Below are 24,947 nucleotides of genomic sequence, written 5' to 3' on the forward strand. Positions count from 1 at the left end.
ACCAGGAGGAGGCTTGGTAGGGTCCATGATGGGGATGCTTTCTCAGGAAGCACTGAACTCCCCTTGTTTTGGTTCAAATGCTTAGCAAATGTGGCTTCCATCCATTGTCCACCATCTTCCTCTTATTCAGAGGATTGGGGGTGTGCTAGCCTCTATCCAGGCTCTTTGGCTGAAACGCTAAGCTACACCATGGAAAGTCACCACAGATGTGACATCCAGAAATCCGTTAACCTACAATTAAGGTTTTTTTCCGCACCATTTCATACGAGTCAAGGTCTTGACATTGAGTTGGCTCACTGCAACTCTTTTGATTCTCTTATTTTTCATCCACATTTTGTTTTGAGATGTCATTCCTGTTACATGATGCAGTTTCAACCAAACTATCTGCTGGAAGAATAGATCACAGCACACTTTGGTAAATGGGGGTACATGATCAAACTAAAAGATGGCAAAGTGTCCTGGTTCTGTGGCTGCAAAACCAACCCACATCATCTTCCACCATGCCTAACAGATATATTTGTTCTTTGGCGAATGTGGTACCGTGCATTTTGGCCAAACTTCACAACTCCCAGATGTTTAATAGTCTCTTCTAAATTGGATTTGCAAATAAGCCTAGCTGCCATGTTATTTTTAAAGAGAAGATGTCGTTCTCTGACAAGTATTCAACAAACCAACTGTACTGTCATAACTTATATCTTTTGCAAGCTACCAGAGGTCTGTGGAACTCTTTTTTTATTTTCTTTCTTTCTTTCTTCCTGACCTTGAAGTGAACTTGCTGGAAGATTGGTAACTGTTTTCTCTGTGTAAGTTATCCTTCTACATAACCCTCTAGCAGATTATAGACAACAATTACAGGCTACATGTTTAGTGAATCTGAGATACAACTGACTTGCAAGAAAATATAACAGCTTTTAGTATTTATTCATATATTTTTAGCCGCTACAACTCATCTTGTCATACATCCACATGGATCCTCTATGAAGGGCTTTTGAATGACACAATTCATTATAGAGAAATGCATAAATAAACAAAACGAAAATGGTGCACTATAGGACAAACCATTTATATATATATATATATCGTATTTTCTGGACCAGAAAAAGTTTCAATGTTTTTGACCCACTTTCTTTTATGTTGGCTTTGTACAATGTTCATCTGAAAGTCTTGGTATAAATAGATTAGCATAAATCTGCCCAAATTAGGTCAAACGGTCATGAAAACAACTCAAGGAGCTTTTCTTGGTGTCAGGCTGCAGTACATTTCCACAAAAGCATCCTGCGTGGGTCCTGTCTGCCTGATCCTTGCATCTATGATGAAGTGAATAACATCCAGAGATCAGCTGGAGAGCAGTGTTGCGCTAAACCTGCATGGGGGTTGGAGGGTTGGAGGGTTGGGGGTGTATGTGACACCGCCTTGCTTTGATGACGCTCGCCATCGGGAGACATTTGGACAGCCTTCAGCCTCTCTAACCCATATACCGAGCAACAAATGGTGCGTCCGTGCCGGAGATGTGTCCTCCCGCAGACCCCGCAGCCGTAGGATTCATCTGTTGATCGGATTGGAGACCATTATGATGAGCCGCAGCGGTCCGACTTCCAGGTAAGAACCGAGAGAGTCTATGGGAGGAAAATGATGGGAAGCAGGAGGGCATCGTCGGAGCTGTTTGGAGATTTCTTTTCTTTTCTTTCTTTCTTTTTTTTTTAAGAAGGGCACGGGTTTGGGGTATTTATTTAGCCTGTTTGTCTGATGCAGACATGGAGCTATTGGTATGCAGATTGAGACTTCAGAGGTTTTCCAGGAGATGAGCAGCAGCAGCTGCTGCACGCACCTCTCGTATAGCTTATTTCCCTCCCCCTCATAATTGCATGCTCCAGACTTGCTCTCATCAATGGCGGGATGATGTGTTATTCAGATGTCAGTGAGCCGCTTCTGTTGCTTGAATGCACCATTTCCAGGAAGAAGAAAGAAGAGCTCGGCACTGCAGCTTCCTCCATCCATCCAGCCAGAGCTGAGGATGCTGAGGATGCTGAGGATGCTGCGCTGCAGGCGGACTGACTTCACTCCATCCCACTTGTTGGTCACATTAAGGCCTCAGTCACCTTCACCTGCATATCTGCTCATAACGACATGGATTAGCAGCATCTAAGGAAATATTAGTGAGGTAAAAGCGTCTTAAAATAGTGACTATTAAAGGGACACTCCCAAATTTAGCTTTTTCAGTTTTTGCAAAACATTTGATAATGAAGTCCAAAACAACTAAAGGAAAAAGTAAAATACACTGCAAAAACTCAAAATCTTAACAAGAATATTTGTCTTATTTCTAGTTAAAAAGTCTGATTTTTAGTAAAAAAAAAAATCTCATTACACTTAAAACAAGACTCGTCACTGGAAAAAACAACAATTTTCACATATTTCAAGTAGATTTTCACTTAAAATAAGTAGAAAAATCTTTTTAGCTTGTAATGAAAAGATAAATCTTGTCCCACTGGCAGATTTTTCTACTTATTTCAAGTGAAAATGTACTTGAAACAGGTAAAAATTGTCAAATAAGTTATTTTTCTGGTAATGACTCTTGTTTTAAGTGTAATGAGATTTTTTGACTAGAAATAAGACAAATATTCCTGGTAAGATTTTGAGTTTTTGCAGTGTAGCTAACCAGATATCCAATTCTTAGAGAGGGTTACAACAATAGACAAAAAAGAATGAACTCCCCAATGTCTTCAAAAACACATTCTTTTTTTTGCAAAGTAGCGCAAATGAATCATTATGAAACAACAAATGACCCTAAAGAGGAAGCATGGCCATATTGAAACTCAAAAAGACACAAAAATGTAACAGAATAACCAAATGACCCTGAAACAAAGAGATAAGTAAAGTGAAAGTGGGTTCAAAATAAATACAAAAAACTGAAAAAAAAGAAAGTCTACGCTGTCATTTGCTATTTTAATAGTTTTAGATTCATTAACATGCAATCTGCCTGCGATTATTATATGACATTCTTCAATATACATTTTTGCAAAGTTTCTAAGACACATAAATGTCTGAGTTTTCTAAATTTATTTCAAATAAACTATATGGAATAAAGTTTATTGATAGAGAAATTGGTGTAGCTCTTGGGAAAAGTCATTAAAGTTGCCTTTAGGCAAATCAAAACTAAAATCCAGTTGGGGTTGAGCTACTGGAATACCGTACAGATGCTGCTAGTTTTAGTTTATTTTACGTGATCTACTTTAACCCTTATTTCTAGCAGTGGTTGCAGTTATGACAAAGGTTTGAGTAGAAGTTGATGTCCATTCATCGTTCTGTCTGCATGTGCTGCAGGACTGTCTCTGAATGTCAGGAATGGCCCTTATAGAGCTCTGTTTTTGTGTGGTATCAGCATGAGTGATGCCTTACGAGTCTGTTTTCGAGCTGTAAGGGGTATTAATTGTCACCGTGGGCTGTATAAGCTGTTTGCAACCTCATATCACTCTTTCCTCAAGTCACTGACACAGATTTACCAACTGTCTTTACTGTGAACCTTTCACTGCTGCAAGACGCTTTGTCTCTCTTAGCTGCTTTAGGAGACAATCTGCTTAAGAATTTCTGTAAAGTCATGCACGTGTGCTCAGCCAGCTCATTTCCTGCTTGGTCTTTGTCATCTGTCCCCAAAATAAGACCTTCCAAATAGGTGGTCTGAACTGCTCGGCCATGTGTGTTTGTTTTGGGCATGGAGCTCATTAGGTAGTGCTATCATTTTTAATCAGCAGCTGTGTGGTGAGCAGGCCAGGCTCGAGCTGCTTACCCGGGACTGGTCATACGCCATATGTTTGTCCAGTCCAGCGGAGACTGCCCCCCCCCGCCCCCTCCGTCCTCCACCCCAACCATTCTAACCGGTTTCGCCGGCTTACTGTGGCTTTAGTGGCATCTGTGCTGTAAATTTAGGGCATAGCTGTCTGCTTGTCTGCCCGCTGGTTTAAGGCAGGGAAGTCAAGCTGTGATGTTTAGTTGCGCTGGTTTACTGTGTGGTGACACCATCTCTGCAAGCCCACAATGATCCTGAGCTCCTGCAGTATTGAGAGAATGGAGGAACTGAGAGAGGAGGAGGAGGAGGAGGTAGGAAAAGTTGTCTTTTATAACTGTTAACTTCAGATGAAGCTTTTATATTAACATGGAGGCCACATTTATTTTTATGCACGTGTTCATGTCCTTTGGTTCATCTGTAAACGTTGCTGCATTCTAGTGTCTAACACAAAAACTGCACAATGAGAACACTACTGGTATAAACGTTTACTATTGTTGAGTGATGTTGCTGAAAAGGAGAAAAAGCAATCCATTTCTGTGTAATCTGTGTTCAAAGCAGAGGTTGATGCCTTGAAAAAGGTCTATGACCGAAACGTTGGCCTAATAAACTAGTGTACGGGGAGAAGAAGGTGTGCAGGAGTTTTCTTTTTAAATTTGGCTGCAGCTTTTCTCCTCCGACGCACCTTTCTGCAAATCCGGTGTGCAATACGTTTTCTACTTTGTGTAATAGACTAAAAAAAATAAAACATTTTTCTGTTTTTTTGCAGCTGAAATTTGAGGGGAGTGAAATGATTCCTAAGTCAGGAAAATCTCCAGCAGACTCACGAAAAAGTGTTGGCATCCATGAGTTTGCAGCACTCGCCAGATCCTCCTTAAATGGTGACCTTTTTATTTTATTTTTTATTTATTTTATTTCCATGTGTCATTCTCTGTACACTTAATTGCCAGACTCTGACCTTGACTGCTCTGTTCAGGCATCTCTCAGGCAGTGAGGGACCATGTGACGAAGCCCACCTCCCTGGCTCAGGGCCGGGTCGCCCATCTCATAGAGTGGAAAGGTTGGCCCAAACCTGCAGGTCCACCAGCTGGCGCCCACTCCCAGCTCAGCACCTACAGTCACCTGACTGAAGGGGAGAAAGAAGCTCGCTTTGCTGCAGGTATTTGCTCCTTTTGTTAGTTTTTGCATTTTAGAGTAATATCAGGTGAAATTGTTTTTTTTTTTCCCCGTACAAGTCACATGTCTGTTTGTGTGGACATGTGCATCCTCCTACTTAGCTTGATTTAACTACAGCTTCATCTCGTGACCAGCTCCCACCTTCTGTCATGCACCTAATCCCCTCAACCTCCCCGATGTCAGAAGTAAGCTCCGCCCAGCGCGCCGTCTCTTTGGTGACGGCTTGTCTTGGCAGCAGATGGTGGCCTATTAGACACACTCTCACATCACTTCACTGCCCACCAGCAGAGCCGTAGCTCCTCTTGCTTTGTTGTGACTCATCCTCTCTGGCACTGGTGACATCTTTGTGGTTTGATGAGGAGATTGAGTGAGAGAGAGTGAGAAAAGTAGACCCATCTGATCTGTTTGGTAAATGATGTACGTCGTTTCTAATTCTTTTTTTTTTACTGTTCAAACTGATCAGGTGTCCAAAATATTATCTTGCTATATTTTTTTCAAAATAAAAGACTGCGACCTTGAATCGTTTTATTTAATTTAACTGTTTTCATCATGTTCAAAGTAGAAGGGCAACACCTACTCTGACGTGATGTCATCTTTCCACAAAACGAGCAGTTTAATCTTAAGGTCTTATGAAATCATCCATCCGTCCGTCCATCCATCCATCCATCCATCTATCCATCCATCCAGGACCACCTCTTGGTTGGATATTCCCCAAACCAAAGATCAGAACATCACTGCCTGTGGCATCAGCTGCCACCTGTACCACATTTCTTCAGCCCTTTTGCAGGCGGTGGGTTCACAGATGGCTAATCCAGGTTTTCCTTCTGGACTAAGCCTGACAGGGACACGTGGGTGAAACTCGGTCATCGGACGCTCACAATTGAGTCCCTTCCAGGATGCGGCACCCCAGGACTGGGTGTGGGACGCCGTACTCCTTGTTGTACCTTGTCCATATGTGTGTATTTGAATTGCCCTTAGTCTGGTCCGTCCCCCAGGACCGGTTTTCATCGGTAGACCCTACCAGGGCCCATTACCCCCCAACAGTATCGCTCCTAGGATCATTAGGGCACACAAAGATCTCCACGGCAATAAGTGGTTCAATCGCTGGAAGCTTGTGAACAATGGAGAAAATAATGTAACATTATGAAACTCTTCGTCCGAGTCCCAGTATGATGAAAACAAATATGAATTTGACAGAGCCACACTTTCATAAGAAGGTCTGTATAAAAAAAGTGTAAATCAGCAGTGGAGGACAGGGAATCACTTCTGGTGCAGGTCATAATCAGATACATTTCACAAGCATAACAAACACCACTTTTAATTACCAGGTAGATTATTACCATACTGTACTCGAGCAGAAAAATGGTGGAGGATTTATTTCTTCTTTAAGTTGTTCATACATAATCTGACACAGCAGATGGGGTTTTACACAGAGCCATCTGTGAAGTTTTTTTTTCTGGAAAGCAAGTTTGGAAAAGGGCAGATATGTTCAAGAAGGGGAAAAACAACATTGGCAGGTGTTTGGATGAATCATCTGTCTATAACCATGTACCAGTGGTGAGCTGCAACCAGTCAGTTCGTTGTCGTTGAGCCAACTGTTGGACTCAAACGTTTGCTGCAACCGTTTGAGAGTAAAGTGAACACATCTTTTCCACAGAGGAATCTTGTCCTTGTCTAATGTTGTTTTTTGTCTTTGTCTCAGTCACTGAAATACTCAAGAATTAAGTGGCAGTGTAAGCATCTGACCTAAAACCCCACATATACCAGCAACAACTGTGGCTCTGCCAGAAACAGCTTAGAGCTTGCCAAGCTGCAGGATTTTCTGATGGTGATCTTCCAAATCCCATAAGAATCCTGCTGTCTTGTGAAGCAAATTCAATAATACAGTCATTTATTTGGTGGAACTGCTCTCCTGTAGCCATTGTCTAATTTTAAGTTTTTCAAGAATAAAATCCGTGCGAAAAAAAAGGGACCTAGCCACAATGTCAAATTTGTGAAGTATGAGTTTACTATACCTCTTTAGCAATATGCATTCAAAAAATACTGGGAAGGTGGTTATGATAAAAATAAAAACGGTGATTCTATTTACTATTCTATTGTATTCTATTTATCTATTCTATTTACGTTGACTTTTAGCGCAAACAGTGTGAACCTAAGACTGATACCAAACAATGATGATTAAGCCAATCATCATTGTTTCAGATCTACTCGTTATGTTCATTTCTGCTTCATTCATTTTTTTGGCCTGTCATCCTCTTAGGAGTGGCTGAGCAGTTTGCCATTGCTGAGGCAAAGCTGCGTGCCTGGGCGTCTCTGGATGATGACGATGGGGAAGACTCCATTGATGAAGATTCCCCCACCTGTGGACAGACTCTAACCGTGTCTAAGAGCTCAGGTATGTTACATTTCCACCATTTCATCCATTTCATCCCATGATGTTCATCCTTTTCATGCATCATTACTGACAAAGTACCTCATCTTCCCATTCCATCCCTCACTAATACATCCACCTCCAGGAGTTCTCACTCTCTGCTCCTCCCTCAGACGCCACTACGTTCAGTCCTATCAGCGAAGCGCCAGGCCAACCTGAGATCCAGAGCAGCGGGGCAGAACCCTCCGACTGTCCAGTGAGCTCCAGCAGCAGCAGCAGTCTGCTCTGCAACGTTCCTCCAACTCTCAATGACCTCCCCGCATCACAGACCAACTCGCCCACTTTGCCCAGCGACTGCATGAGGTCATTCCTGGAGGAGGAGGAGGAGGAGGAGGAGGAGGAGCGGCTGGATGGTCTGGAGGAGCAGCTGGCTCCTTTGCAGGAGCAGCGCAGTGAGGTCTACAACAAGATAGAATGGAGGCCCCGGGCCAGGAGCAGCAGGTTCGACTCCTGCTACTCCACCTCTCACTCCGAGTCCCCCGGAGAGGAGGAAGAGGAGGATGAGGAAGACGAAGGCAGTGTGTTTCATGAGGTTCGAGTTTGGCACTGCAGCCCAAGGGGCTTCTTCTCTGACCGGGCGTCTTCTGGAGTGGCGTCATTCGACGAGGAAGAGGAGAGAGAAGAGGGAGAGGATGAGAAGAAGGAGGAGAAAGAATATTTCATGTGATTGGTCATCGACCTTTACGTCCTATTGAGTCTGTGTTGATTCTGATATGACTAAAGCTGTTCTGCTTGCACTGTAAACCCCTTTCCTCTTCCTCCTTTCCATCCCCTCATCATTTCTCCTCCACTTGCAGCCTTCTGTTCCTCATCCCCCAGGCCTTTTCTTATCTTTCTCCCCTGTTTATATTTGCTGTAAACAGTGTTCATGTTGGAAAGTTCCACCAGAACGTAATGCTGTTGTTGAAACTAAGTTTTGTACATTTTTGTGAGTGGTCAAGTGTTGCTATCGAGTTGGTTTTTTTCTATGGACATGTTTTGTAGTGTAGTTTTTTTTTTTTCTCTCTCTTTTTGTGCGGGTCATGCTGTGTCCTGTGAGTTTGATATGGAGAGTCTACATATTCTACATAAATAAACATGATTTTTTGGAAACAAGAGCCTTCGTTGTTCTTCAAAACACCAGCTAAACTCAGAAAAAAGAAATACAATTAGCCATTGTTTTTCAATGTATTTTACTTTAAATTTAATCATTCACTCATGTACAAAAACAGTTTAATGTTCTCTGAAAAATAACAATGGCTGTTGATTTAAAATGCATAATCCTCCCATGTACAGTAGCATGTACGTGATTGGCATCCATGTATTTTCATATGTACAAAGCATATACAAGCCAGTGCCATATAAAGGGAAATCTTACAGACTTATTGCTTAACTAGATACGATGCAAAGGAGCTTATATGCTTTCTACGGTTAATTCCTTATACATTACCTTATATGGCGAGCACTACTGCACATTCTATATGCCACCAAAAATTTAAGACATTAATTGCACAAATGCATACATAGACTGAAGAAAAAAAAAGAGTTAGATGTGTTACAGTTTTTAATCATGTAATATTGAAATATGGCTCAAGAGTGTTGTATGAAGCTAAAATATATCCATTAGAGGGTCCATTCAAGTGCCCACACACACTCGCTTTGCTCTACAATAGTTTTTGGGGGCTCTTACATTTCTCAACACTGCATCAGAGGTCAGGCTGGTTTTCATGTGCTAAAGATGGGTTACATACCTACACGCTGCACACAGCAGCTCAAGTGCTGCTCTCTTGTCGTGATAAAATATGTTAAACTCACACACAGTTTGCAGAGGAAATAGTGACACTGGCTGTCTACGTTGCCCTTATTGAATCCTCCCCCGTAAAGCCAAATGAGGCTACATGTGGATTGTTTCGGTGTTGGGTAGAGCCCTGTGTGAAGCTTTGGGGATCTTTGGAAGCTGCCTTTGTCTTTTTTAAAATTTTTATTTAATAGATCTAGCCGGTAGTACACTTAACGGATTAATATGCATGTTTTAATATGAGACAGTAAAATAAACACAAATTCTGATAACATTGTGTTGTGATGCGGCTGCTGATATTGCAGTCTGCAGGGATTTCACATTTACTGCATTAAAAATATAAATTATTTGCATATCAGCTGACATATAAACCAACACCATTACATCTTGTAATAAGCCACAAAGTCTGGTCCTCTAAAATATTAGTCCAGTGCTCGTGAATAGGTAGTTTTCTGAATTACAACAATCATGTGCTCATTTGAATTATTTCTTTGTTCTTCTGTGCTTCGTCAGTAATTATTCCATCGATGTTTATGCCTGGATTATCCGCGCGTGACTCATTTCTGTCCTTGTAATGTTTGGTGTCAAGCTATTAGTATATTGTTTTGGCAAATTAAATCGAATAATCTGGACCAAATTTAGGTATGGAAAGGAACGTTTTTCTTGCAAACACACACACAAACACAGGCAGACGTCTGTAAACACACACAAAACGGTAAAGTTAGTAATATTCTATAAGTTCTTATAGTCAACAAATCCAACTTTAAAGATCAAACTAGTGTGGTGCAAGAACTTGAGCCAATGTTTAGTGTCAGGTCGTCACTGTTATTAAAAAAAAAAAAAAAACTCTAAAAAAAACACATTGAGTTGCAGTGTCAGACCATTTAACATGATCCTCCATTACAGTAAATACAGCTACTCAAGGGATTTGGAGGATTTGAAGCTTAACATTGCTAACAAATGTACTACTCAGAACAGTCTGTGGCTGTTATAGTAAGATGCTGTAGAGATAAACAATATAGCAATATGTCTGAAACCTACCTTCAGCATATAAAGTGACACTGTAAAAATTGTCCTCATCATTGCATCCTTGTAACATTACTTGAACTCCCAAGTGGATTCTTAAAGTGGCCATATTAACCTTATTTTGAAGCATGTCATTTTAATCCCTGGTATCTCCAGAGTAGCTTTGCATCCAACATAACTCCAAACATCAGACAGATTTTTTTGGGTCGTTGTCAGGTTGTCTTGCGTGAGACTGAACACCAGAATGACTTCAAGACTCCAAGTTACGAGACAGCAGGTTATGTAGTCTGACAAGCACAGCAATTGGCTGACATTGAAAGTAGTCTAGTGTGATCTGAAGCCACTTTTAAGAACAAAAAGGAGTCAAAAATATTACAGCCTGGTCAACAACACTTCTAACATTCATGTGAGATGCTGTTAATGCGGAGCTGCAGGGCCAATCTCCTTCTGTCAAACCTCACGCCAGTGGCGTCAATTCAGTGGAAGCTAAGGTATGGCAAGGTAACGAGTCACAGAACTTAACTAGAGTATCAATCAACACGTCCAGCAAATACTCATCACAGAAGTCTGCTATGTAGCTTATTTGTGTGGTCAAGAAAATTTGAACTTTTTCAAATGCAGTCTCGCTCACTGCAAAAACTCAAAATCTTACCAGGAATATTTGTCTTATTTCTAGTTAAAATGTCTCATTTTTAGTCAAAAAATCTCATTACACTTAAAACAAGAGTCATTACCAGAAAAATAACTTGTTATTTGACCATTTTCACCTGTTTCAAGTAAATTTTCACTTGAAATAAGTAGAAAAATCTGCCAGTGGGACAAGATTTATCTTCTCATTACAAGCAAAACAATCTTGTTCCATTGGCAGATTTTTCTACTTATTTTAAGTGAAAATCTACTTGAAACAGGTGAAAATGGTTGTTTTTGAGTCTTGTCTTAAATGTAATGAGATTAAAAAAAAAGAAAATGAGACATTTTAATTCACATTGTTAAGATTTTGAGTTTTTGCAGTGTATAATAACTAGTGAAATCGATCATGTTGTTCTTATTTGCATTTGTAGTTATTCCATAAATGTATTTAAAAAAACAAACATTTACATTTAACCCTTGAAGCAAAGGTGTGGCGGCTGCCATACCTTGCCATACCCAATCGACGCCCCTGCCTCACGCCCTCTATTCTTTTAAATTCCACTATAAACTTTACTTTCAAACTGCATATGTGCAGAAAATAAAGCTTTATGCAACTTCTCTTCTGCAAATATGCAATAAGACTCCCTACCACGTTGTAAAAAAGCTTTGATTTGTAAAATATCAATATTTCCGAAAAATAGAGAACTCAGAAAGTCTTGATTCGTTTTTCAAGGGATCTGTTGACTATAATCAAGATACAAAATAAAACCAGCTTTCAGCCTTTCAAACAGGCATTCGCTCACACTCACTCTCATATCACAACACTTAAAAACACAAGTACCTAGGCTGGACCTCTACAAATATAAGAAACGTCTGCGTTCATGAGAAGACGCTATGAATGTGGTCATTCTGAGTGATTCTCCTCCTCGTGGCCGGTGCTGCCCTCCTCTGCAGCTTCAGGCTGGTCCTCGGGGGACGGCTCCCCCTGCTCTGGCTCCGCTTCCTCTAGGTCTGGAGTTTGGGTCGGAGGGTCAAAGTCACAGGCCAGTTCTGACACCTCAGTGTGGGAGGGACTGCAGTCAAAAGTAAACTCTGATTGGTCCTCAGTAATTGAGGGGCTCTCCTGAAGCACCAGGTCCGACAACTGGTTTGCGACATCGCCGCAGCTGGTTTCAAACTGTAAATTTGTTTGGTCCGAGTATTTGATGGTGATGTCTTTGTAGGGAAGGTCCTGCTGGTTGGCCCCGTCCGGAGGGTTGGGCTCCCGTGGCAACGACAGGCCTCTGTGGCGCATGCACAGCTTGTGCAGTTCTGTGACCTCCGATATGCTTGTGCTGTTTCCACTGTCACGGAAACTGGCCAGAGGGGGGCGCACTTTCACTCCTGTCACTGTTACTGAGCCCTCGATGGCCTTACGGAGCTGTGAATGCAGACAAGCAGCGGCAATTACGTCAAGTCAACAAAAATGATCAGACTTGGACAATTGAAAATAAAAGTCACATGCACACCTCTTTGAGAGACACCACTCCAACCAGCCGTCCCATGCTGGTGACGTAGGCGTGATCCAGGCCCAGCAGGGAGAAGATGGTGTGAGTCTGTGGACCAGGAGAACAGGTGGGTCATGACCAGGATTATAATAGTTTTGAATTTTTCATTTTAGTTTAGTTTTATTTCGTTTTGACTTTTTCTCCTTCAATTCAGTTAGTTTTAATTCGTTTTTAGTGTGGGTTTGCTAGTTTTTATATTTTCAAAAATGCTTCGTTTTAGTTTAGTTTTTATTAGTTTTAGTTTTGACATCACGGACCGTGAGGCGTTAAGGTGCCGTAGCTACCAGTTGGAGATAAACGGCCAGAGCGGAAAAAATTGATCATACCAAGAGACTTATATTGACAGGGACGAAAACGGAGGAAATTATATCTATAATTTCAGTTTGTTTTAGTTAGTTTTCTAAACACGCAATATAGTTTCAGTTAGTTATCGTTTTTGTCTTTTAATTTTCGTTTTTATTTAGTTCAGTTAACAAAATTGTTTTTTCAATTTTAGTTTTCGTTATTTCGTTCGTTTTCGTGAACGATAATAACTCATCTGCATCATCATTTTGTGTTTTAAGATGGTTGGTGAGTCAGAAGAGGCGGTTTTGGAGTCAGAAACCGAGCTGGCCCAATCACAGCTTAGAGTATTTTAGTACGTGTGTGAGGTACTGTACGTGGTTCACCAAGAAAGATTTTCCTCAGACTGTCTTCCCAAAGGAGTTAATAAGGTAAGAGGAGAAAATGGGATTAATTTGGTGTGACGCCCCGACCTTTGAGGTTCTGCCAACATGTTACCACGTGTTGGGTTGTGTTAACGGTACCGACTGACCAATGTTACAAATACATCTTCTAGCAGATTTGTTCACACAGCACAAAAAAAAACAACATATTTTTGTGTGCTTGCAGTTATCAGATCAGTTTCGTTCTGTTCCCATGGCTTCATGTCCCTATTGTACCTTGTGCAGAGACGTTTGCTCCACCAGCTGGAAGGGGGCGGGATCAATCTTGCAGTTCTTGAAATCCACCAGCTCATCGAGCTGCTGCTCCTCCCACTCTGCTATCTGCAGAGCACATTGTGTGAGGTACATGAATGAGACTGTGTGACAGAGAGAAGAATTGTGTAATGGCAGGAATTATAAGTCATCTTGAATGTCATCTGTCTGCGTAGGTCACACCTCTGAGGGGGTCATGCAGTCCTCCACTTCAGTAGCATCCTGAACAAATGAAATTCAGTTAATCCGTCACTGTTCGTTTAGAGCTTGATGCAATGTGAGATAATATAATAAAACTCCACGTCAAAATGTAATTGTAGAGTATTCATCACCTAGTTATCCCTAGTTTCCCATTAGTATGGGTGTACTGTTATCCAATGACACATTGTTATCCTAGGTCTAATAGAGATGTAGAGGTAAAACTGGTTTGTTTTACTGGTCAAATAGTGAAGCTGGAAGCCAGAACATTGTACTGACAATGCTAATGAGACTCAAGAAAGCCACCATCTTGAAAAATAAAATTGTGCATTCTCACAGAATAAGCATTTAAAGGATTTTAGAGAGAAATCTTAAAAAATAAATAAATAAAAAAAATCATTGAACCGTGATGTTGAAACGGTGCTCTCCTCTCCCTCACACACAAACACACACGCTCTCTTGGCAAAGCCACTCTAGTGCTTTGGTTTGTGCACCACAAATATTTTGGTCTAGCACTCACTACGTCTGTGTCGCAAGGCAACGGTTACTTAGCAACAGTCTCTAGGCGGCACACAGTCTTACCGCCATTGAGATCCTCACTCGTTTAGGCTTGGCCTTTCTTTTGTCAGGTGGAGCCGGCCCAGCCGGGCTCTTCCAGTGGAGGTGGGGGGAAGAGGAGGCATTAACACAGCACAACATTAACACAGATTCAGAGAAACTGAACAGTTTTAACCTCCTTAATTCTGCGTCGCTGCAACACTGGATCCCAGCCGTGAGAAGTCTCTGCTGTGTGATCTCAATGTTGCTGAAAGGGTATGATTACTGCTCCACAGAGAAAGAAAGATCTGTACCAGATACCTGCTATTAACAATACAACCAAAGAAAAGCCCTTCATTTCTTTTTGCTTTTGTTTAACCCCTAAATGCCATGTTTTTAACATATTAAGACTGAAAAACTACTTATTCCACATTATTTGAAATCAGTGACGCACAACTGACTACATCCGCCCAATCACATGACCAAGGTGAAAAATACAGTGATACAAATACTCATTTCCATTTTGTCTCAAGGATAATAAAATTCATAACTCAGTAAGTTGAAAAAGCAGTCTTGTCTGACTTGCAGCAAAAAGGTTACTCAGATGAAATACTAACAAAATAAAACTAAAAGTGACCTTTTGAAACTATTAATCTTCATATGAGTTAAAATGTGGTTTTCACGCTTAACTTAGTTAGGGATTGATGGATTTGACAGAATGTGACATTTTATCATAGACTATATAGATGAAAGTATTAGTTTAGTTTATTGTTTTGCACAGTTTTAAAAAAATATACAGGACATATCAATGATAAACACTATAGGTGCAGGAAGAGGCAAAAAACCCAATGGGCTTATTTGAAGCCTCCACCGAAGATATTAAAATTTCATGTCAAGATTAACATACAAAAAAACAGAAAGTAAAACTACACAAAAGTGATGGCAAACTAATAATGCAATGTATAAATAATAAAGAATAAAGACAAAAAATAAGTGTGTGAGAGTGTGCATGGGATATTGTTTTTACAACTTATATTATATTGACTCCTGAGCAAATAAGACTGTACATGTCCCTATGAGTGAAACACAAAAAAAACAACAAAAAAACAAAAAGAACATGGATACATAAACAACAATACATTGGGAAAACAGTTACAAAACAGCAGTCAAGTGGTCCTTCAAACGTCTTTTGTAATATTTCAGTAAGTATTTGGCTACAGCTGTAAAGTATTGCATTTAGGAGTTTCGATCAGAAGACACATTCAAGCACCTCGCCATTGAGTCCCCATTTGCAAATGTTTGTGATACAAAATGGGTTGTTCTGAAGAGCTCACTGACTTCAAGCATGGCCCTGTGATAGGATGCCACCTTTGTAAAAAGACAGTTTTTCAAGTTTCATCCCAGCTGGATATTCAACAGTCAGCTGTGATACTAATTAAAAGAGGCAGCATTTAGGAACGGCTGCAACTCAGCCTTGAAGCAGAAAAACCACGTAAAAACACAGAGTAAGGACAGTGACTGACAAGACGTAAGGTACCCAAGACTCCCTAGCTGAAGAGCTTCAGATTTCTGGCACAAAAACTGTGCAGCGGGAGCTTCATAAAATTGGTTTCCATAGCTCGGCAGATACACGCAGGCTTCACATCATCAAGTCCAGCGACAAGCTTCCCATGGAGTTACAAATCACACCTCTCAGGCAGTCGGATAAGTGAGTCTGGGTTTGCAGATTCTATGAGAATGATCCCCGCCTGACCACGCTGTGCCAACTGGAACGTTTGGTGCTGGAGCGATAATGGTACGGTGCTGCTTTCCAGAGTTTGTGCTATGCCCCTCATCTCTAGTGACGGGTAATATTAAAGCTTCAGCGTGCCAAAATCCTTTCTGAAAGAACAATGCTTGCAAGTATGCAGCAACAGCAAAGCCCATTTCTATTCCAACATGACTCTGTCCCAACATACAAAGCAAGGACTTTAAATGCATGAATTGGAGACCCTGACTGGCCCACACAGAGCCCAACCCCATCCAGCACATTTGGGATGAACTTGGAATGGAGACTGGGAGCCAGGTTTCCTCACAAACATCAGTGCCCAAACCCATTAATGCTCTACAGAATGAATGGGGACCATCTCCCACAGAAGCACCCTAAAACTTCATAAAAACCCTCCCAAGAAGAGTAAAGCTATTATAATTGCACTAACAACCATATCAAAGTAGATGTATTTGAATGCAATATCATTAAAATCCCTCTTGGTGAGGCATCCAACTACTTTTGTCCATACAGGATACGTGTGGACCCCTGACCTCCTGCTGTGATATCAGTCTCTACCTAGGAATGGGCAATATTTTACCGTTCACGATATACCGTCAAAAAAATTCCTCACGATAAGAATTTGTCATCTCCCGGTAAAAACGATAAATTCCCGTTTATGACGTTTTTGTGTAAATCTGATTTATGGTTCTGCGTTAAATCCACGCACAACGTACGGGAAGGAAGGAAAGAACGAAGGAAGGAAGGAAGAATTGAAGGATGGAAGGAAGGAAGGAAGGAAGGAAGGAAGGAAGGAAGGAAGGAAGGAAGGAAGGAAGGAAGGAAGGAAGGAAGGAAGGAAGGAAGGAAGGAAGGAAGGAAGAAAACAAGGAAAGGAGGAAGGATGGGAGAAAAGAGGAAGGGAAGAAGGAAGGAAGGAAAGAAATGAGCCAGAAAGAAAGAAAGAAAGAAAGAAAGAAAGAAAGAAAGAAAGAAAGAAAGAAAGAAAGAAAGAAAGAAAGAAAGAAAGAAAGAAAGAAAGAAAGAAAGAAAGAAAGAAAGAAAGAAAGAAAGAAAGAAAGAAAGAAAGAAAGAAAGAAAGAAAGAAAGAAAGAAAAAAGGATAAATTCCCGTTGATGACGTTTTTGTCATTGTCAATTGATATTTTTTTTATCGTCATTTTTATCGTTATCGGGATAAATGCCAGAAATTATCGTGATACATTTTTTAGTCCATACCGCCCATCCCTATCTCTACCTCATTTTATAAAACCACTACAACTTAAAATATATGTCTGAATGAATAATAGAAGAACAAGCTGCACTGCAGCCACCCAGAATCCCCTGCTGCCTGGCAGTGGATCCTGCTCATCACCTGCAGACACATATGAATTCAGCGAGCACACACACACACATCCTTTCACAAAGCACATGCCACACTTGCTGAACGCTCACACGTATATAAACTCTGTATTTCTCACCTCCAGCTCCAGCAGCTCCTTGTCTTGATCTGCACAGGAGAGGGTCTGTGAGCCTTGGGCAGGAAATAAAACACAGGGTTTAAAAAAAGCATTTAAACCATGCAATTTTTAGACTGCTGCATTCTTGGTCTAGTAGCGTGTGATACATACTATTTGGCGTCTCTGTGTCGCTGATGGCAGACACAGTTTTCAAAGCAGATTTGAGAGGAAGCTGAGCGTTGGAAACCACCGGGCTGAAGGAGGACGACTCCTCTGTGGAGATCTACATGGACAATATATTAACAGAGGGAGCCAGACACACACGGACATGCACGCACAAGCACAGAAAAGACACGACCAAGCACGTGCAGGTAAACAGAGAAGACAGCACAGGTAAGGGCACAGACGACAGAGACACAGAAAACAAGCGTTAATGTAAAAGTAGTGATAAATTACGTTACGTTGGTTTAAATCATATCTATCTGACAGGTTCCAGTTTGTTCATGTACATGAGGTTTCTTCAGAACAGTCAAGGGTCTGTTATGGTGTTCCGCAGGGTTCAGTGCTAGGGCCAATCTTGTTCAGTTTATACATGCAGCCGTTGGGAAGTATAATCCAGAATCACGGCATACACTTTCATTGTTATGCTGATGATACGCAGCTCTACTTGTCTATGAAGCCGGATGAAACAGAACCGTTAGTTAAACTTCAGGCATGTCTTAGGGACATCAAGGACTGGATGTCCAGAAATTTCTTGCTTCTAAATTCAGATAAAACAGAGGTTATCATTCTTGGTCCAAAGCATCTTAGGAAGGGATTAGATGGTGTTGCGATGGCTTCCAGTGCAACTGTGAGAAACCTTGGTGTTGTTTTCGATCAGGATTTGTCGTTTAAACCATATGTTAATCAGGTTTGTAAAATAGCGTTTTTCCATCTCCGTAATATTGCAAAGATTAGGAAAATCCTCTCGCAGAGGGATGCAGAAAAACTAGTTCATGCGTTTGTATCTTCTAGACTAGATTACTGTAATGTGTTGTTAGCAGGATGTCCAAGTAATTTGCTGAACAGGCTCCAGCTGATCCAAAATGCAGCATCACGAGTGCTGACAGGAATCAGCAGGAGAGACCACGTCTCTCCAGTGTTAGCGTCGCTCCATTGGCTAACCGTAAAATTCAGAATCCAATTTAAAATTTTATTACTTGCGTATAAAGCCCAAAACGGCTTAGCTCCGCATTATTTGCAAGACCTGATAGTGCCTTATGTTCCTGTCAGAGCTCTCCGTTCTCAGAGTGCAGGTTTACTCGTAGTTCCTAGAGTATCCAAATGTAGATTTGGAGGGCGGGCGTTCTGACACCACCTCCACCTTTAAAACTAAACTTAAAACCTTTCTGTTTAGTAAAGCCTATAGTTAGTGTTTAGTAAACCTCTAGCTGGTGTTGGTAAATCTCTAGGTAGTGTAAACTCTAGTGTGCCAGAGTCGCTCCTGTAGTTTCTTGTGCTGGCCCCCCCCTTCTCCTCCCTTTTCTCTCTTTTGTCCATGTTGCAGCATCCTTTGCCGGACACCGGAACCTGCAGTGTGGGAGTGAGGGGGGCAGGGTAATGGCCCTTTTGGGCGGGGGAGAAGGTTCGTCCATCAAGACTCCTCTCCCTGGCCCTGCCCCTTCTCAACCTTTCCCCGACCCTGCACCTAACCTGGGACTTGATGATTGGGCCGGAGCTTCGGGAGGTGCGTGCTGGCCTGCGGTCCCCACCCCTGGTCATCCCGTTGCTGCTTCCACCTGCCTGCTGTGCTGCTGCTGTCCCTGACCCACCAGTCTGGCCCTCGGCAGGAGGGTCCCCCCTTATGATTCTGGTCCTGCTCAAGGTTTCTTCCATCCTAAAGGGGAGTTTTTCCTTGCCACTGTTTATGTAATAACTGCTCGGGGGTCATGTTCTGGGTCTCTGGAAAGCATCTAGAGACAACTTTTGTTGTATTAGACGCTATATAAATAAAATTGAATTGAATTGAATAAATCACATTTATACAGTTTGTAAACACTTACCACAACAACTCCATCTGTGCCTTTACCTGCTGCTACATGCTCACCACACATGCTGTTCCTGATCCACTTTTCATCTACTCCTACAGCCTAACCCAGCCAAGCGCGGCAACATCCCAGCCAGTCGCCCCCCCGCCCGCTCCCACGGGCGCCCCCGGACGCCTCACACCTGTTGGGTGCTCACCAAGAAGCGAACCGCTTGGCGAGCTCCAGCGTTAGCTGAGGCATTGAGGTGGGTGTGGGTGCAGGGAGAGCTGGGGGTGCTGTCACTGGTCAGACTGGACAGATGATCATGGGTGCCGTTGTCCTGGGCCAGCTGGCGGAGGTACTCCAGCCTCCGCTGGTGGCTCAGCTGCAGAGAGAGAAGAGACTGCAGCGGCAGGCGCTCGATGGAGCCCAGCAGGATCATGGACTCTGAGGGAGACGGAAGTGAGTTACAACGAAAAAGAGGAAAATAAATGATGGCAGTCAGAGGATTGTGTGAATAGTTCAAACAGCAAATCAGACTCATATGTATTGTTACAGTAGTGTTTTTGTATAATCCAACACAATATTATTCTACACTATAAAACTGAACCAAGTCAAACCTTATTGGTGCTTTTAGTTTTTTTTTTTTAGTTTAGTTTGTTTGTTTATTTCGGTCATGACATCACAAAAAAAAAAGAATAAAAATGAAAACAAGAAAACGAATACACTGTTCAAAGAAAACATTACAAAAAATTTCCGATATACAAATACCATCTAGACCGAAATAGGTGTAGGCTGAAGCAAAGCTTATTATTTGCCTACCTCAAAAAAAATTATTAAAGTAACGAAATTAAAGGAAGAAGTAAGAGAAAAGACTGACAGTAAAACAAATTGCCTCCATGGGGATAGCAAAAATTCCTCAAGAAATAAAAAAAAATGTAAAAATAAAAGGTGCAGTCTACATGTTTCCTTCATCCTTAAAAAATCAAATCAAATCACTAATTAAATAAATACCCAACTCAACATAGCAAGCATCACCACTCATTAATTTGATATAAAGAAATCATCCTTCCTTTCAATGTTTTTTTAAATAAGGTTAAGGTTCTACATAATTGCAAATCCCTATCTAATTTATTCCAAACATCCACCGCTGCCACTGTAGCATCTCAGTTTGGTGTTGGTTCTGGTTGTTGATTTCCTGTATATGCTCTCCCCTCTGAGGTTGTAATGGCTTTTAATGTTTTTTAGTAGAGATTACTTCAGTTGCACAGCACCCAGACTCTGGAACTCCCCCCCCACATAAAACAGACAGACTCCATCACAACATTCAAAACCCAACTCAAAACTCACCTGTTCAAACTCGCTCACTCACTCTAACTTGACACTGTGCACTACACTACACCAGTTTGTTCTATTTATTTGTCTATGTACTTTGTTTAGGTTGTCTGTTGCTGCTTTTTTTGTATTAACTGTATTTTAACTTATAAAGTGTGTGTTTGTATCACTTGTAAGGTGACTGAGTGACCTGAAAGGCGCTTCTAAATAAAATGAATTATTATTATTATTATAATTATAAAAAGAAAAAGTTTGTTAAGATAAATGAATACTGTGAGAAAAAACACGACCTTCTTGTGTAGCGTTGTTCTACGTCACTGCTGAACTTAAAGGTATTGTGACATCATTTTTAACATGCTTTTAACACTATTAAAAGTCTTGGCCAACATCCCTCAAATGTGTCTAAAAGAGTGTAACAAGAAAAACTTCACTCTAGTACTCTTTTCCTGGCTTTTTATTACAGTGTTTTTTTGCCCCGTGAAAAATGCTTCCTTTCCCCCTTTCCTGTCAATCATTGCTCCGCTCCTCCTCCAAACCTCCTCCTCCTCCAGCCATACGCTCACAGCGGCGTCGGAGAGTTATGCCGCGTTCCATTTGTCCTCGGAAGTGGGGATTTACTAGTTCCCAGTCGGAATTTTCAACTGAAACGCCCCTCGAAGTGGGATTTCCCACTGGGAAAGTGGGAGAAGCTTCACCACCCCCGAGTTACCATTCAAAGATGGCTGCTATTCCCAGTTCCCAGTTCCGATTTCCAAAGTAAATGGAACGCGGCATTAAGCCGAGAGCGACAGGCGAAGCATGCACTGAAAAGCAGGAGGGCGAACCACAGCAAACAATCATAAAAATAAAGGCATGCAAGCAGCACTGTCCCCTTATCTTAAGTCCAGTCAGTGGCCGCGGGTCTTCTTAGCAGTTTTCCTCCGGTGATTAGAACAAAAGAGGCTCTAAACAGCTCCTTGTTAAGCCTCATTTATGGTTCCGCGTAAAATCGACGCAGAGCCTACGCCGTAGGGTTCAGCGTATGGTGCGCGTCGCCGCGTAACCTTACGCCGTAGGCTCTGCGTCGGTGTAACGCGGAACCATAAATCAGCCTTTATGGTGCGCTGGAGAGGAGCGGAGGCAGGGAGCTGGGTGGAGGGGGCGGTGATTTAGCGGGCCCTGACGTCACGGCCCGCCACCAAACCAGATGAGCCGTTTTTGCACAGTTATGCGGAAAATCCCAGAAAGCACACAATACACTGAATGTTAAAAGTTTGTTGTTTTTTGGGTGTAATTGATGTCAAGACACCCAACAAAACACAAAAAATCAAGAAAAATGTGTTTTTCATGTCACAATCCCTTTAAATTACGGGCACAAGAGCCTTCACTTTATTGGTTTTGGTCTTCCACAACAAACAGGTAGTTAACTCTCGTGGACATCTTGTTCAACCATCTTTAACATTGAGCTGAGATTTGTTGATGGTGCCCTCTCTGGGCAAGCTCATCATCCTGAAAGCAGTTCGGATTCAGCTTCAATTTTCACATCCGTATCAGCTATTATAACCTACTCAGACTAAGGGATGAAACTCAACCCTGAATCAAGACGTTTCCACAGCCATGACTTACAGCTGATGGAGCCCACGTATTTCCAGATGCAGGGAACGTGCTCTGCGTGAAGATTGTGTGCTGCTGATGAATTATTCATTTGTGTTAGTCTAATTAAGGGTTTGACAAATACCTTTTCCAACACACTTGGTTTATTTGTCTTGGTTTAGCCACTTTTTATGAATTGGAATTATATAAAAACAGTTTGAATAAACTGTTCTATTAAATTGGATTAAAAGTAGTTGATTTAATTGGACTGAACGTGACTGTGTGTAATTGGACTGCAACCAACATCTTTACTTTCTCTATAAAGTGCTTTGAGATGATGACACTTGACCTGAATTGAACTATATCTGCTTATTTTCAACATTCACAACCTTTCTCCTGAAATTATGAAACCACCCATTTTGATGCCAAAGACAACTGAGGCTCTCAGATGTCTTTTACAGAAGAAACATTAGATAATGTACGGGTGAATTAGAGTCTCCAGTAGTCGTTCTATTATTGATCTTTTTATTAAACTGCACATTAGTTTTTAATCAGTTTCTGGTTTGCATGCTGTGCTGCTTAAAGGATTCATGGTGGTAATCCCGGCGCCTTTTAACGTCTGTTATGGTGAGTGACCAATTACAAGAGAAAAGTGGTTCACAAAGCAGCTGATTAAGCTTTCCAAAGCCCATTTAATATCTGGAATAAGACTCCAAATCCAGACAAGTTAAAAAAGGAGAAACCGAGCAAACAGAGAGAGGAAGGAAGTTTAAACTGTTTCAGTCCTTGACTGTCAGGGGGAATGTGGGATAATTGATAGAGGACATTTTTCTAAACACAGTATTGTGTCTCACTGTGACATGGCTGCAGGAACACGTTAAAGGAACAGCTGCAAAATGTTGTACAAATTTCAGATGATGTAGACAGAAAACGACTGCGGAGATAATTGCAAAGTAGAGGAATGATTCTTGCAGTACTTGCTATTGTGAAGGAGCATCTTTGCACCCTGGAAACTGTGATCAGCATATGGCATCAGCTGAGTTGTTGCCAGGCAACAATCAGGACAACAACACATACTCTGACTGTTCTCTGCAACCCCTGCCAAATAATCTATCTCATTTTTAATATACTTTTTATTTGGGGATAAGAATTTTTTATTCAATACAGCTCAGGTAAATTTTTCCACCTAAGTTATCTAATGTTTTATTTTCTATTAATTTTGATAGTTTTTTACTCTGAGAACTGGATGTAGCCCCTTGGTAAAGACCTACCTCTGGATTCGACCAGGGCCAGTGTTTTGAGCTGGCCGGTCAGTAGCATCTCCTGCAGGTCGCGGTAGGAAGAGTGAAGAGTGATGTAGCGCACATCCCTCACCATAATGTCCTCCACACGGATATTATACTTCCTGAATCACAGAGGACAGACGACAGAGGTTAAATGAATGGGACGATGGAGGAGGGAGATTAAATGAAAGGCAGAGGAGAAGAAAGAAATTGAAGAAGAAATTAACAAGGATTCAGAAAACAGCAAACATCTTGCATGTGAAAGAACATTAAACTTACTCATGGTGTCCCATCCCCAGCTCCGGTAGGTAAGGAAGCTTCTTGATGCGAATGATGGAGTCGTAGAGTGAGGGCTGGAGTGACTGTGCCACGGCGTTGGCCAGGATTACTGCGATCATCACCGGCAAGATGTGGGAGATCTGACCAGTCAACTCGAACACTATGACTGCTGTGGATACAGTGTGGGTGACTGCTCCAGACAGCGCCGCAGCACCTGGGGAAAGGTATATTAAGAAAATAATAATTTAAAAAAAGGCAGCTATTTTGTCTTTATCTCTCAACAGCCCTTCACGCACAGTTAATTACCTCAGTTTAGCGTGTTTTAATTAGAATATGGATTTCTGCAGGAATTCGCTCTTGATTTTTCCTCACCCAGTGAGCAGAGGTGTCAAGTAACGAAGTACAAATACTTCGTTACCTTACTTAAGTAGACATTTTGGTTATCTATACTTCACTGGAGTAATTATTTTTCAGACGACTTTTTACTTTTACTCCTTACATTTTCACGCAATTATCTGTACTTTTTACTCCTTACATTTTAAAAACAGCCTTGCTATTTCATTTCGGCCTTTAAAAAGAAACTATCCAGTTAAATTGCTCCATCCGGACAGAGTGAATTTGGTTGTGGTTGTTTCAGATGTTCTTGTCCAGTTTTGTTCTTACATCCGTTCCCTCAGATTCCTGCAACTAAACTTGGATGTACATTCCAATAAAAGGTTAGGATAAATGATAACATGCCTCTGAAGTTTGACTTTTTGCACCATTACAATACTTATAGGCAACTAGTCATCATATCTTCTGCTCTCTGAAACACATGTTAAAGCTCAATACTACACATACATGGTTCTTTAATATATTTGCATTATACTAAGATGCATTCATTTTCAATGGCTTTTGTCCTTAATGGCTTTTTTCCCCCTTACATTACTTTTACTTTTATACTTTAAGTAGTTTTGAAACCAGTACTTTTATACTTTTACTTGAGTAAAAAACTTGAGTGGATACTTCAACAGGAGTATTTTTAAACTCTAGTATCTATACCTCTACCTGAGTAATGAATGTGAATACTTTTGACACCTCTGCCAGTGAGTCACCAGTGTGGCAGTTTTGCACTAAATGATTTCCACTTTAACTTTGAACGTAAAGTTCAACGGAAGAGAAATTGATATTTATTAGTTACTTCATA

General features: G+C 41.3%; 2 protein-coding genes across 3 annotated transcripts in view; one reads left to right on the forward strand and one right to left on the reverse strand.

Annotated features, from left to right (window-relative positions):
• The first annotated feature begins 1,393 nt into the window (after positions 1–1,393).
• fam131aa (family with sequence similarity 131 member Aa) lies at positions 1,394–8,483 on the forward strand. Of its 2 annotated transcripts, none has more exons than XM_061732297.1 (5): positions 1,394–1,599; positions 4,551–4,662; positions 4,758–4,940; positions 7,218–7,352; positions 7,502–8,483. In XM_061732297.1, the coding sequence occupies exons 2-5, from the start codon at positions 4,572–4,574 to the stop codon at positions 8,053–8,055; spliced, it is 963 nt and encodes a 320-aa protein (XP_061588281.1). In that variant the 5' UTR covers positions 1,394–1,599; positions 4,551–4,571; the 3' UTR covers positions 8,056–8,483. The 2 variants fall into 2 exon arrangements, with proteins under 2 accessions (XP_061588281.1, XP_061588280.1); XM_061732296.1 differs by lacking the exon at positions 1,394–1,599 and adding an exon at positions 3,928–4,095.
• Positions 8,484–11,202: 2,719 nt separating this feature from the next.
• Positions 11,203–24,947, reverse strand: part of clcn2a (chloride channel, voltage-sensitive 2a) — a 59,798-nt gene continuing 46,053 nt past the window's right edge. The window contains exons 16-25 of the mRNA XM_061732298.1: positions 23,762–23,975; positions 23,471–23,604; positions 19,510–19,739; positions 17,458–17,569; positions 17,308–17,360; positions 14,126–14,194; positions 13,529–13,567; positions 13,310–13,414; positions 12,330–12,416; positions 11,203–12,241 (exon numbers count right to left, since the gene is read on the reverse strand). Of these exons, the coding sequence (XP_061588282.1) occupies positions 11,726–12,241; positions 12,330–12,416; positions 13,310–13,414; positions 13,529–13,567; positions 14,126–14,194; positions 17,308–17,360; positions 17,458–17,569; positions 19,510–19,739; positions 23,471–23,604; positions 23,762–23,975 (1,559 nt within the window). The 3' untranslated portion in view covers positions 11,203–11,725. The remainder of the gene's footprint in view (positions 12,242–12,329; positions 12,417–13,309; positions 13,415–13,528; positions 13,568–14,125; positions 14,195–17,307; positions 17,361–17,457; positions 17,570–19,509; positions 19,740–23,470; positions 23,605–23,761; positions 23,976–24,947) is intronic.

This window comes from Cololabis saira, chromosome 10 (genome assembly GCF_033807715.1).
Source record: "Cololabis saira isolate AMF1-May2022 chromosome 10, fColSai1.1, whole genome shotgun sequence".
Classification (NCBI taxonomy): domain Eukaryota; kingdom Metazoa; phylum Chordata; class Actinopteri; order Beloniformes; family Belonidae; genus Cololabis; species Cololabis saira.